The sequence below is a fragment of the Bradysia coprophila genome, chromosome II, assembly GCF_014529535.1.
Source record: "Bradysia coprophila strain Holo2 chromosome II, BU_Bcop_v1, whole genome shotgun sequence".
NCBI classification, from domain to species: domain Eukaryota; kingdom Metazoa; phylum Arthropoda; class Insecta; order Diptera; family Sciaridae; genus Bradysia; species Bradysia coprophila.
Genome location: NC_050735.1, coordinates 5,550,810 through 5,564,959, shown reverse-complemented (window position 1 = coordinate 5,564,959; position 14,150 = coordinate 5,550,810). Strand labels below are relative to the sequence as shown.

The 14,150-nt window shown below is 35.7% G+C and overlaps 1 protein-coding gene across 3 annotated transcripts; it reads right to left on the bottom strand.

Moving 5' to 3' along the window:
• Window positions 1-12,201: 12,201 nt before the first annotated feature.
• On the bottom strand, window positions 12,202-13,912 carry LOC119068755. 3 transcript variants are annotated; one of them, XM_037172500.1, is made up of 5 exons: window positions 13,781-13,871; window positions 13,187-13,623; window positions 12,963-13,150; window positions 12,554-12,775; window positions 12,202-12,493 (listed from the first exon to the last, which is right to left on the bottom strand). In XM_037172500.1, exons 2-5 carry the CDS (start codon window positions 13,609-13,611, stop codon window positions 12,297-12,299), a joined length of 1,032 nt encoding a protein of 343 aa, XP_037028395.1. In that variant the 5' UTR covers window positions 13,612-13,623; window positions 13,781-13,871; the 3' UTR covers window positions 12,202-12,296. The 3 variants fall into 3 exon arrangements, with proteins under 3 accessions (XP_037028395.1, XP_037028388.1, XP_037028378.1); XM_037172493.1 differs by having other exon boundaries at window positions 12,963-13,623; window positions 13,858-13,912; XM_037172483.1 differs by having other exon boundaries at window positions 12,963-13,623.
• Window positions 13,913-14,150: the final 238 nt, after the last annotated feature.

Below are 14,150 nucleotides of genomic sequence, written 5' to 3'. Positions count from 1 at the left end.
AGGTTCAGATTTTCCATAATTCGTTCTGTGATGTGGTATTTGAAAAAACTGAGACAGACGGCCACTCGTTCGACTCGAAACGTCCACTCCAGCCTGCCTCAGTAAGTATGCAGCATCGATGTCACCATTTAGCACTTTCAACATAAACATGACCATTCCAACTTCTCTTCGATGTTCCAGTGTGTTCATGTTAAGGAGCTGAAGCCTATCCTTGTAGGGAGGTAAATCCAACCTGTCACGCCAACCCAAATTTCTGAGTGCGAATCTGAAAAATTTCTTTCGAATAGATTCAATCCTGGTTTTGTGGACCTTATAGTGCGGACACCAAACAACGGACGAAAACTCCAAGATTGATCGGACGTAGCAGCAATATAGCGTTTTTACAACGTTGCAAACGATGATAATCTCTTCAGTTTTATTTTCAAAATGCGGAAACCGGATGCATCAAATTAGCGACTAATAACACAAATTAAATTTCATTCATGTCGCTCAAAATAATTTCTATTGTTAATTTGAAATGGAGCTAAATCAATGAAATTTCATTTTTCCTATTATTCGCTAATGTAGCATTTCCCGTTTTTGCATTACCTATTCAAATATCCTCCATTTAAGTTTATTAATTACATCATTTTACTTCGCAATTATAGGTTATAAATTTCGTTAAGCTTCGTGTTTTCGTTTACAATTTGATAGGATGGTAACCAAGGTGTCAACACATGTAACGTTCCATGAACGTTTTCCTATTCCCATTCAAATAATAATTTCCAGGTAATCATTGGACTTCATTGGTCACAACAAATCTTAGCCTCTATACTGTCAATGTCGGACGATAAAACTTCATAATTTTTTATCGAAGGGCAAGACGATATTTAGAAATTTTAGTTTTTTATTGCATTCGAGTGATGTTGTGACAGAAAATTACTTACCTAGAGTTCTAAATCAGAAATTACTCGTTAGCTGTCATTCACACTACATGTATTTGTCTTGTTTTTTCTCATGCAATGTAGCAATTGAATCGCTGTCGCTCGAGAATGGTAATAGTACTTTATTTCATATGGAGTGATAAAGTACTATTACCATCACTGTTATCGACAGCAATGACAAAACAATGTTGTAGTAAGTAGGTTATATTGAATGCCTCGTTTGGGTGAAGTAATAGATTCGTAGTAAATACTGATATTCTTGCCGTAAATAAAACTTTGAGGTGGATATGGAATGAAAATCAGGAGAAGGTATAGGTACTGGGTATCGTTACTAAAACGATTTTTATCAGTCAGTCTTCCGAAAAACGTCAGGACTTTGCATATCGGGCATATTTACCAATGTATCCTAAAGTCCACGAAGTATTCCTCAATATAGCATTTCAAGGTGTATTTCGTACATGTCTGATTAACAACCCGAAATTATCTTTTTCGCTTCATCACACATTTTATCTATTTATCAATTGAATCGCGCTCCTATTTCTAACAGTAATTGAACAAGTCTTAGAAACAAGACCTGCTTCATAACAGTCTTCTCGTACATAATCAACTGATCGCTATCATCCGAACCGATGCCCATTAAACTTTACTATATCAAAACGTTGTCATACCTTTATGTTCAGTGAAAGGGTGTACAGCATTAAAAATATGATCAGTTGATAAATTACGCAGCAAATTGTCTGTCAGAAGTGACACAAAAGCATCAAAATAAGACATTCATAATTTGATCATCAATCAACACAGATCAAGTGGATGACAACTTAATAAACATACGGCCCTGTTACAATTCACATCTCTGAAATGCATACAGATATGTGTACCAATTAACATATATATGAATTCTATTGGACTGGAAATGGTTGCTGGTTTGTTACGACCATAAACATCTCACACCGACGAGGAATGGTAATATGCTCACAGATGCATAGAGTTGATGCATTAGCCTTTTTTATGTTTTTGTTTTTCTTCAAACATTTTTAATTTGATTGTCAAAACACTATGCCAGTGCATATATACCATATTCGAAAATGCGGTTGACATGACCAATAAAACAACGTTGATCGTGCGTGTGCGCTATATTCTCGACTTCTTTTTTATATAGAGAAATGTATGAGCGGTTCGGTTATTATTTTATTTTTATTTCAATGTTATGTGTGTTTTGCCTGTACAGAACACGCTGGGATGTTATTTATTTCGTTCATTAGATTAGAACTTGTTTGTGAGGTATAATTAATTAGGTTTAGTCCAGATCCAAAACGGCTAAATATGGTAAAATATGCAATGCATGGGTTAATGAAACTTATTATGTCATGTATGATACCGTGTCGAATGTTCCGTATAGTGGTAGATTCGGAAAATGAAGAAGAAAAAACGGTCCGGTTGCATTTTTTTGTTAATGATAACAGGTCATAAATTGAACAAATTTTTTTTTTAAATTCCAGAGATTAAGTCTTTGTGGTCTCCGTTTCGCCTATCATCAAGGTTTAATTAATAATTTCTTTTCAAGCGATGATTTAACTTTAATTCATACGATTAACCGAACTCGAACTTTTTCTTTCCTTATTCGATCATTTTTAATATCAATTTGCCTTAATCCAACAAACGATATGGAATATTTAAATATAATTTTCTCGAAAACCTGTCTCTCAGTGCATTGCACACTGTACAGACACATACATATATAGAGACAGCGCAATCAGAAAACTATAAATCTCGCAAAGAGAATGTTTTTATCTTTAACCATATGGTCAATACAAATTTTATATTACATACGGTCGGTATATATAATCCAATCCACCAAGTTCAACAATAAAACATATAATTCTTTCAATTACACGCATTTATAATGTCGAAACTAATTTTTATTTAAACTGAATATTTGACATTTTTATGATGCTTAAACAATAACCACTTAAGCATTTTATTTCCACCTGAGTTTATAATTTGATTGTCTTTACAACCGCGAATCAACTTTGTGTTGTTACAGTATATAGTATACCCGACAGATATTCTGGATTCTGGTTAATGATTATATGAGTTTACAATTACTTTAGTGTTTGTTTCTTCTAAGTGGCACGCTTACCACTTAACATGGGCTAAGTGATTTTCGAAAGTAGTCTATTTCATCAACACTGACAAAAAAGAATCGACAAATTTCACCAGTAGCAGGTAACTTTGTCTGCAGGTGAATTACAAATCTCTCACAGCTGTTGCATCGCATGCAGGCTTGACAGACACATGATTGTGATTACCTGGAGGGAAGAAGAAGTTACCTGATGCAAGGAATATTTAAAACTTTTATTTGTAAGTTATCTCTAACATTTCTAAGCAAGACGTTTGCGCAGAGGTCTCGAAACTAAACTGTAAACTGTAAATGTCCGTACTGGTCAGTAGATGAGATGAGCCGTAGTTTTTCGATTAATAAAAAATATTTTTAATGGAACCGACGATCACTTCTTATTCCTCATAGATGCGCATACCACATGCAGCTAGTAAACCGAAAGCATATTGCAACAAAATCATTAAATCTGTTACTTCATTTGTGTAAAGTGTCTTTTATAGTATATTACTTCCGAGGTTCCAAGTTGTGTATTTGATAAGTGATAAGACTTGTCAAATAACAACGTAAATGGGTTATACGAAATCTATTACTTCAATACTTTTATAATTCATTTGTCTGTTTTCTGTAGTCGTATGACTACGTTAGGATAATCGAAATATAAAGAAAATAATTTTTAGTCGCTTTTTTGTGTCCTCCTTGTGCAAGTATATGACAAGATACCGCTACTTGTGCGGCTCCAAATAATTTGATTTATATCATCATCAATATCCGTAACGTAACGTAAAAAAAGCTTGGATTCAACCTGGATTTAATTTACTTTGCTTAACTGCTTACGAGTTTTCTATGAGTTTTATTGTTGATATCATACACTGTAATGAGGCAATGAATTTGCTTCAGTTGTTTTTTTTTAAGCTAATCTTTCGGCTAATTCACACAAAAAATCAAAGCTTTTTATACGTATTTATACAGTTTTACCACTACCACATGCGCGCGCGTGTAGTAGCTTCAACCGTACAAACAAGTATAAGCAGTTTTGATTGTGTGTGTGGATCAGCTGAAAAACAGCTGAAGCAAATTCATATTGAAATTTCACCGCCTCTGACTGTAATTGATAGCACGACAGGGTATTGTATAATGTACACAGCCAACAAACTACCAACTCGTATTATTGTTACTAAAACAAAACACATCGTTGAATGTTAAGAATAAATAAATTCTTCATCTTCATATGTGCGCGCTGTTATTTATACCTATCTGCTTAATGGAGGTAATTTTCATAGAAAATTATTCAAATTGATTTACATTTTTATTTCATATCAATTTTCGAATTTATCACGGTGCGCCAAAGAAGGCCAAAACAAATGTCTGAAAAAGAGACACACAGGTATACTACTCGCTGAGTATATAATGCACACAAAAAAAAAACAGCGAAAAGATGATTGTATCTATCATGAAAGCAGAAAAAAAAAGAAAAATCACAATTTGATTTGACAGCAATTTCCGGTCGTTCCTGTTCACGGTAAAGTATACTTGTTGAAGACGTTGATGTTAATTTGGTTTATTTCTATTGAGACAATCTGAAAAATGATGAACATGAAAAGATTTCATTGTTCATTTCATTCAGATTGATTGTGGATGAGAAAAGCTTTACGGTATATATGGAGGCTGGTAATGTACCATACCTTGGTAGTATGCTCGCCGTTCGATGTAACTATTTCGCAGAAACGATTCAGCATCGATATAAAATTTAAATTTTGATGCTATTCTTGTTGCGATGACTCAGTGTGGTGTGTGTCGATAGTGTGCACTGTACAAACATACGGTATACATAACATCAATTGAATAATTTCTGGGTCATCAAGTTATAAACAACAAATTGAACAACAGAAGCCCTCTAGGCAAAGTAACAATAAAATATTAACGGTTGTCATAATCTGGTGTGAAGTGTGGATGAGTGACGTAATCCGTTGAGATTGTGTATGACCAAAATGAAATTTAATGTTAAATGTCTTTGGAATGAAAACGTTTCATTACTTGCTAAACTGTTCGCGGTCTGTAATTGAAGTTGAGATATAGTGATAGCAATCAGATTACTCATTTATGAATTTACCAATTGTACACCTACCTACACTCAATCACTGAAGAAATAGTCAAACTTTTGTACAATGTGTTTATTCACAGAACATTGTGCACTTTCATGGAAAATCGATCTATGCATAATTAGCTCCCTGCGAGGCTCTTTGTTTAATGGCAAAATCATAATTGGTTAAGAAATTCTGCCAAGTACATTTTCACATGAGAAACTCCTAAGTTATGAGACTTTGCTGTTTGCTGTTACGGTCTATTGGGATCTGTTTTTCTATTTCATATGCAATTCCCGCAACAAGTTCAATCAAATTGTAATTGTCTGTAGGAACTATTCGAATCATATTATAGAATTGCATCTTAAATTCGATAATATAACCCGCGGTAAGCGGCATCCGTTTAAAAACAAAATTATGCAATTCCGTCGCAAAAGGTTCACTTTTTCATGCATCATCTCAATGATAATGCAATTTATATCACTAGTGACAAAAAGGATTTTTACACTAGTGATGAAAAGTGTTTTTAAGAAATTGGATTGGAGTAAGATGGGAATGAACGTGAACGGCAATTCCCTGAGTCACCTCCGTTTTGCAGACGACATTGTCCTTATAGCAGTTGATCTGGATCAAGCACAAAAAATGCTTGGAGACACAGTGATTGAAAGAGTCGATAGTTACGTATACCTTGGTCACAAGCTGAAATTGGAATTGGACAATCAAACTGCCGAAGTGAAGCGAAGAATTGGTCTAGGTTGAACAGCATTCGGTAAACTCAGGCTAATCTTCAAGAGCAAGATGAATAACAGCTTGAAACGGAAAGTGTTCGATTCGTGTGTCCTCCCAGTCCTAACATATGGAGTGGAAACGTTGACATTAACGAAAGCATCAGCAATAGGAGCAAATCAAGTGGCAACAGACAGTTCAAAATGGAAGGAGGAAGGGAAGGCCTACATCCAGCAGTGTACGATTGTCTCGACGATTGTATATTGCATGAAAAACTGAATTTTGGGACGAGATTGCGTAAAACGTTGTAAGTTCGGGTATTTTTGTCACACGATGTGGTTAGCAAAATCACTTCGATCGTCTGACAGCAACCTCATTATATGACATGGAGAGAAAAATACTTTATTGGGCATTAGATGTGTAATTATGACTAATGGCCGCAGTTCATACAACGATTTATGTAGCAAATTTTACACATTATGATGCTGAGTTGCATAAATAACTATTATTTAACCGACTTGGAACATAATTTTTGTTACCCATTTTTCCTGTAAATACAAAATGCATCACTTGATGCTGCACCACACATATCAAACGCATATAAGAGTACAAGACAGGTTTTTCGTTATGATAGCCGGAAGGTTTTTGGCCACTAATTAAGCAATTTGGATAGAAATAATGACTTTTTCTTACAAAATTCGATTATTTTTCGTTCGACCTTAGCAGGGATCAAAAAACCATCTTGAAATTATTGCAAATTTTCGGTGTTTTACTGCAATAAAATACCAAATGTTTTCGGTTATGCCATCACCTGTAACTTGTTGAATAGAGATAGTCCGGTTTCAATGTATTGAAATCGTTTAGTCGATGCATATAACCAAAAGAGATGAAATGAATGGAAATATATATTCTTGTGGAAGCGTGCGACGTAATGAAATATTTTTTTATTTTAAATTTAAATCTTCCTTTAGGTTCTTTAAAGGTTTTTGTTTTGCTTTTTTTCAAAAAGCATCATCGTTTTGTGTGTGTACTTGTTGTTGCTTTCGTTATTTTTTCTACTTCTTTTTTTCGTTATCATCTCATTTATGTGTTATGCTTTTATGCATATAATTCTTTGAGTTTTAATTTATTGTTAATAGATTATTTATGATACATTTCTGTATTTTTGTGTAATTAAGTGCATTTTTTTAGCTTGCTGTGTCGACGAGATATTCCAGTTATTTAAACAGTCAGTTTAATATAAAAGACTGAATTTTTGTGATGTTTTTGTGTTGTTTTCACTTTATTTTTTCGAAAAAAATGGCAAACACTTTTTGAAACAGCATTAAATCTATTACTTCTAATGTTCAATCTATTTTCTACTAAGTGTTAAATCGATTATTGAAATGGTTTTAACTTTATTGCTTTATAAGAAGTCAGTAGAAGGTTGATGTAATCATTCTTCCTTCAAATATTGTAATAACCTTACTTGCGAAACTTGACATGAAGACAATACCTTCTCTAGCAACCAAACTTCGTTTTGACGCTGCCAAAATACCACCCTTTTCTTTTGTTTGTTGAATCTTACATTGTTGACTAATTTCTAATGTTACATGTAAAGTCCAAAGGCTGAGTTGCATTTTTGCCACCTTAATAAATGTAGTTAGGGTGCTAGAGAGGTTATTGATGAAGAATATTTTCGCTTCATTTTAAGTGAATTCCTCTATGATATTTGACTCAATCATATGACAGACAATCAACGGAGATACATTGGATGCTGTTGTGCAATTCATTAATTGGAAACAACTTTGTGCTACTCGCAAACACACTCGTGTGTTTTGTTTTATATAGAAACTCTACAAAAAGGGCAGCTGCCGAAACACGTGGATCAAAAAACACTCTCGTGATATGACAATTTTCCACGAAACTCTTACCTCCTCATATAAGGAATTACTTTTGGAGCATCAACTATCATTGAACCGACTAGGATGTACAGTGTCTGTTTATCTTGCATAAATAGCAGTTATTCATGGGAAGCCAATAATATCGTGATCATTCGCATTGATTATTATTTATCATTCGTGCAGCTACTAAGTCTACCTCAAACAATAGACGAAAAAGTCTCAACCGAAATGAAAACGAAGCAAATATGTAAAATAAGATTAATTCGTTCTTCGGACACATCCCTTCTGAAGAAACCAATTTACTAACAGGAGGTGGAACAAATTAACAACCGAAATCTGTACCGATAAATATACCTGAACAAACGAAGCGAAATGGAAAAGATCTTAATTACGATAAATTATACACTTTATGTTGCTACCTCCTTTTCGCATGTCTTACTGTCATCTTGTCAATCATTCGTTTTGTTTTCTTTTTTTTTTCGTTAAATCAATTTGACTTGTGCCTCTCGTAAACGGCAATTTATGGACATAATATAAATCTATATTGTTTTGAGTCGAAATTCATTCAGGTTACCACACCAGATAGGTGTTTGATTGCGGTATGTGATTCAGATTCACGTGAAGTGAAATATATACAAATAGAGTTCTTACAGATGAGAATGTTGCTAATCGAGTAATGCGGCCAACACAGTTTGAGAGATTACTATTATAAATTTCCAGCTCATAAGAGCATAAACTGCTGCTGTACTTACGATCCTTCGAATCATCTCTGTTAACAGAAGCAAAGACAAAAATAAGCGGCGTCCTTCTACTGGTCCTTGCATACTTTCAAATCTTTTACTTCATTTTATTTAGCTTTTTAATACAAATCGATAACAGATGGCTGAACAACCGAATTTGAGGCTGATAACTAAAAATTCTACATTAGATTTATATTCGTCTTCTAGTTCTGTAGAATAACAAAATGTAATGACAAATTCCTTGAAATTAGTTTGCAATAATTTTGCGTAGTTCGCTTAATTATCCTTTCACAGACGGCAAGTAGTTTTACTACGCGATCTATTACTTCATTTGATCTAAAAGTATTTACAAGAGACATGAGATCTGTTACAACTTTTTTGGAAAATGCGTGTTTTGCTATTCATGCAGTCATTTGATGATAGTCGTTCATCATGTGCTCATTTGGGATACGGACTAACTTCTCCATGGGTCAACATGAAACAGAGATATTGTTAACGTACGATAAATACCTTAGACGGAGCGAACTGTGGCTCACCGTTCGGTGGAATCATTAAGGTCAATAACTTTTCCATGTTAGGCTGTAGTTGGACCATCTAAATTCGGCATTCGATTCATGTGACACAATCGACCATATGTTCATCAAATAGTAAGTTATGACCCAGAGAACGAACATCAAAGCTGACATGCCCTCTGATTTACAGCCAATTAACAATTTCTAATTAACCGAATTTCTTACAGTCGAAAAAGATCAACAAATATTCATATTTTACCGCTGATCATATCATAACTCTCTCATTCCATAAATTACCAACCACAACAGTTTTGATAACAATCAATCGGCTGTTGAACAAACAAAAAAATAATTTTAAAAGAATATCATTTCGAATGTAGCCGCTTTGCGGCTCTCCACGGTTAACAAAACTGTTTCCAGATCTACGTAACGCATGTATTATATCGATTAAATTACCATCCACATTTTGTATGCATTCGAATCTGTTATCTCTATCAGAATCTCTGAAAGAAGAAGATTCTAATTGTGAAAGTTGATTTATTTTACGATCGTCATCAGAATGACACCATCTCATCTTTCGAATCGAAATGAAAATCGGTTTATGCAAATCGATCGGTTAACTGAAAGAGCGCTTTGTCCGGAGTGCATACCAGAGTCATCCAATTTCAATGCGCGTAACATCAATGCATAATTAAAACGGCCCATCATAATATGTCTTTTGAAGCGTATACACTTGTAAGAGAGGTTATAAAACATTTTAAAAGAGAAATAAAGAACAAAAATCCAAAGCCATAAACACTCTTCCTGTCATCAAATCCAATAAAAACGATAATTATTGTGAAATTATTTCTTCGAGTTTTTATTGTGCACGGTTCGGTCGACAAGAGGTCTTTGATTAGGTTTAATTTCTCAGATTTGAATTTGTTGTTATTTGTTTTGAGTGAATGGTGCCGGATACTCATGATAATATCAACTTTACGTATTTCATTATACCTAGATGAAAAACATTCGCTGTGAATCTTGCTACGGAGGAAATGATGAAAAGTCCTGTTTTCATTTAATTCTCGATATGATTTTAATTATTTCCAAAAGTAGTCTAAAACGTGAGTTTTCGACCCGAGTTGTGTAATAAGGCAACGAGAGAGAAAGAGCACATTACTGTTTTGCTGGATGGCGATGAGTGTCGAACGTGATCAACTGATCAATAATAGTCATTTTCATGCTTCGGGGCCGAAAATGTGGGCAATTTTTCGAATTTTCTCGGGTTTCCGGCCCTCTGCATGAAAACTCACATGTGCACCTGTTTGGGACGGTTGATTTAAGGCACTTTCGCTTGTAGACCTCACTTCGTTCGGCCTACAATCCGCGAAATTGCCTAAAATCAATCGTCCAAAACAGGTACACAAATGACTATTTAATATGTCGGGGCCGAAAATGAGGGAGTTTTGAGATTTTTCTCTGGTTTTCGACCCCTTATATGAACATTTTTTTGAGTATCTGTTTTGGACGATTGATTTTAGGCACTTTCGCAAGTAGTCCTCACTTCGTTCGGGCTACAACTCTCGAAATTGCCTAAAAACAGTCGTCCAAAACAGATACACAAATCAATATTGTCGTGTGTGCGCTTTTGATTAGCGTTATTTTCTCCACTCAGAATGTCTTGATAATATGACGTTTTGTTGATGTTTTTTCTGATGATAAATGCTGGGAGCCCCGAAATGTCACTTTTTTTTACAAAAATTGTGGAGAAAAACACAAGTTTTGTGACACAACGAACATAAGAAAAACGTTGTGTTCATCTCGGGAAAATAGTAAACAAAACTTAGGGGCCGTTCATAAATTACGTAACGCTAGAGAGGGGAGGGGGGGTATGAGGCAAGCGTTACGGTTCTAACAAAATTGGGTCAAACTTGACCCTTTTAGCGTTACAGACCCGGGGGGGGGGTCTGAAAAATGTTGATTTTTGCGTTACGTAATTTATGAACGGCCCCTTAAGTCTTGTTGGGAATTTCCACTCGGTAAACAATAGCTACTTGCATCACTTGGATTGAAACCACGAAATTAGAGTATACGTGTGGATTCGTATACCGAGAGAATAAGTTTTGCATACGTATGCATGTTTCGTAGAACCGAAGTCGAGACGGCTCATACTTACGTATGCAAAAATTATTCTCGTGGTATCCGAATTCACACACATATTGTGATTGAGTGGTTTCAATCCTGTGATGCACACAATTTAACACTCGTCACACCACGAAATACACAAACAACAAAACCAAATATAATACACACCGTTCAAGGTTTGAACTTGAATGTATAGAAGAAGAATGAGAATAAAAATGAAACCGAAAATACGCGATATAAAGCCGAACGAGTTGACCGTTCGATGTGCATCACACTACTCGTTGATACGGAGAGTACGCTCCGCCTTCGTATCAAATTTCTCTGTTTGACGAATAACATAAACAAACTCCACCATTAAGGAAAACATCGCCTGGATCCCTAGACCTGTTTGCAAGGTCTGTTGAGGGAGAACTAAAAAAAAGAGGTTTCCGATAACTTTTGACGCGTGATATTCAGTGTTTTCGTGGTCGCCAAACGTGTAAAGGTATTTATGTATCTGTGTCCTCGACGATTGTTTTTAGGCAATTCCAAATGAAGTGAGGGCTTCAAGCGAAAGTGTCTAAAAAAATCGTTCAAAGCAGGTACGTTATGTAAGTTGTCGTGCGTGCATGTAAAGGGTTTCGTCCCGAGGAAAATAAGTATTCGAAATTGACCTCATTTTCGTTCACGAAGAATAAAATAACGATTCCCGTCTTTAGAAGTATGTCGAACTTGAAATAAGCACAATTTTCGTCGAATATAGCGGTTGAAAATATTAGACTAACCTCTTGCAAACGACCAAGACGCGACAACAAAAATAAGCAATGAACTGTGAATTTGGAACTACGTAAGTATTATATAAGGCTATCCATGTCCTGTCCGTCAGTTCAGTAGTAGATGAGGTAAAGTCGAGTGTGCCACTGCACCGGAATAATCTATATTGTCGTACATTTCAAGCTTATTATTTAAAATTATTACTCACCGTTCATTGAAACACACCTGCCTTTTCAAAGCATGCTACTTTCAAAGCTTTCGAGTTTGTTGATGTTTTCCGCCCATTTTTCTTTCTTCCACCCGTAAATTCGGTTTCTTTTGATTAACAGAGTCTTCAGGCTTTGGTTTCTACTCCATGCATTTTATTTTCCGTCAAATTATTATTAAAGCGCCAATTGCAATCTTAAACAATTACACAACGAAAAATGCATGTCGTCAATGTGGAATCTGATTCGGGTAGGTTTGCTGTCGCGAAAGCTGACGACGACGAGCCGGCGGAATTTTCTCACATTTATCCAGAAGATGTACATCCAAAATAGACTTTTTGGCAAATTTTTTGTCACAGTATTCGCATACGCATTGCGTCGACGATGATGGCAAAACTGAATTGTTTCTAGCTAACATCAGTGACACTGCAAGATGAAATGACCGGAATGAACGAGAGCTATCGACAAACAGTGTCTTAGCATTACCTTTTGGAATACCAGACTTGCCATTCGGCTTCGAATATCCATAGTGCTCGGTGCTATGACCACAAAATAGTGACATTCTCTTGGAGGATGGAATGTGTGAGTTTCTTGTTGTTGTTGCTGCTGGTGGATTGGCCAGGTCAGCAATGGATATTTTTTTGGGAACAGGAAGATTTGATAGTCCAACATTTTGATTACTTGAAGCTGGTCCGAATCGTTTCGGTCCTGAAAATGGAATACTAAGATCAATCATCTGTTATCGACATCAATGACCTCGGATTTTATGGGATCTTCTATGTATGTTAAATCGATTGAAGTAAGAGATTTTGTATCGAGCATTAAGCGATATTTTGATCAAAAGTGGTGCCAGATTCACTAAATATATTATTACGATTCGCTTTCCGTTACATACCACATGGAATACCAGTTGTCTTCAAGTTTATGAACGCTGTCGTAGTTGACGTAACAGCAACTGCACCAACTTGCGCCTCTCCAATGGGATCATCCTTTGTAGCGTTAGTAGCTACGCCAATTATTGTTCTGTTCAAGTCTTCTTCGCCGACTTCTGTACTAACGGAAACATTTGCATCGTTTAGCGTTGATCTGTTGAAAGAATCAAACATTTCGGAGGCATTATCCGTGGACGACGAAGAAGTCGGCATGCCGGACGCATCCTCGTCTTTCGATCTTTTCGTGACCTCATTTTCTGTTTCAAAAACAGGCTCCTGTAATCCAACTTCGCCATGAAATGTCATAGTCGGCGACGACGATAGGATTGGAATTACGTTGCACGAAATTCGTTTATTGAATTCATTACGCGGAGTGTGATTGAGATTCTTTTGTAGACATTGTTCTAGCAATGTCTTGCGACTCGATAAGCCGTTACGCGGAGTCATTTGATGATTTTCCTTATCGGCTGAATCATTTTCCTTCTCTTCATCTTCAAACATCGAATAATATAGACTTCCATCCGAATCTTCTGCAGCCGTTTCGTAGTCACTTTGGCATAGAGAATAACACGATCTACGTCGCATTCTTGGTGGGATTGGTGATTCTTCCATTGTAAAGGTTTTCTGGAAAGAGAAAATCCGATGAGTACAATCGTTGACCTCTTTGAGGTTACGTCGTCGTAATTCTTTCGTAATTTTGATCTCGATGTATCAATCAAATCGAGAACTAAACTTTTATTGATTGCGATTGTTAATTTAGTACGATGTGAACGACAAATACCTTAAATTAATTTCAAGGATACGTCTTGGGACTGTTTATGACAAAAAATCTTTGGTTGAATTTGCCTATTTACTCACAACGAACACTACAGAAAACTGTGTCGCACCAAATGTTTTGACGTTTATATGCAGACGTATTGCTTGGGTATGTTGGTGCAGCCAGCTTAGGGTTGCCTATGAAAGATTAAAAATTTTGGGCTGGAAAAATGGGCGAGGATATATTGTGTCTCGAACTTCGTTTTCACGAAAGATGACGAAATAAAGGACTTGAAACAACGTCTTAAACCATACCTAAATGATCCATTAAACCAAACACTCCTAATGTGACGGCCACCACCTCGAGAAGTGGCATGGTGGCACTGATGCTAATC

Excerpts from the sequence above, each read along its gene's own strand:
- LOC119068755 (XM_037172493.1), bottom strand. The coding sequence starts at position 13,611 with ATGGAAGAATCACCAATCCCACCAAGAATGCGACGTAGATCGTGTTAT. Across the intron at positions 12,776-12,962 it reads GACAACTGGTATTCCATGTG|GACCGAAACGATTCGGACCA; the intron begins GTATGTAACGGA and ends TTCCATTTTCAG. Across the intron at positions 12,494-12,553 it reads CAAGTCTGGTATTCCAAAAG|TGTCACTGATGTTAGCTAGA; the intron begins GTAATGCTAAGA and ends TTCATCTTGCAG.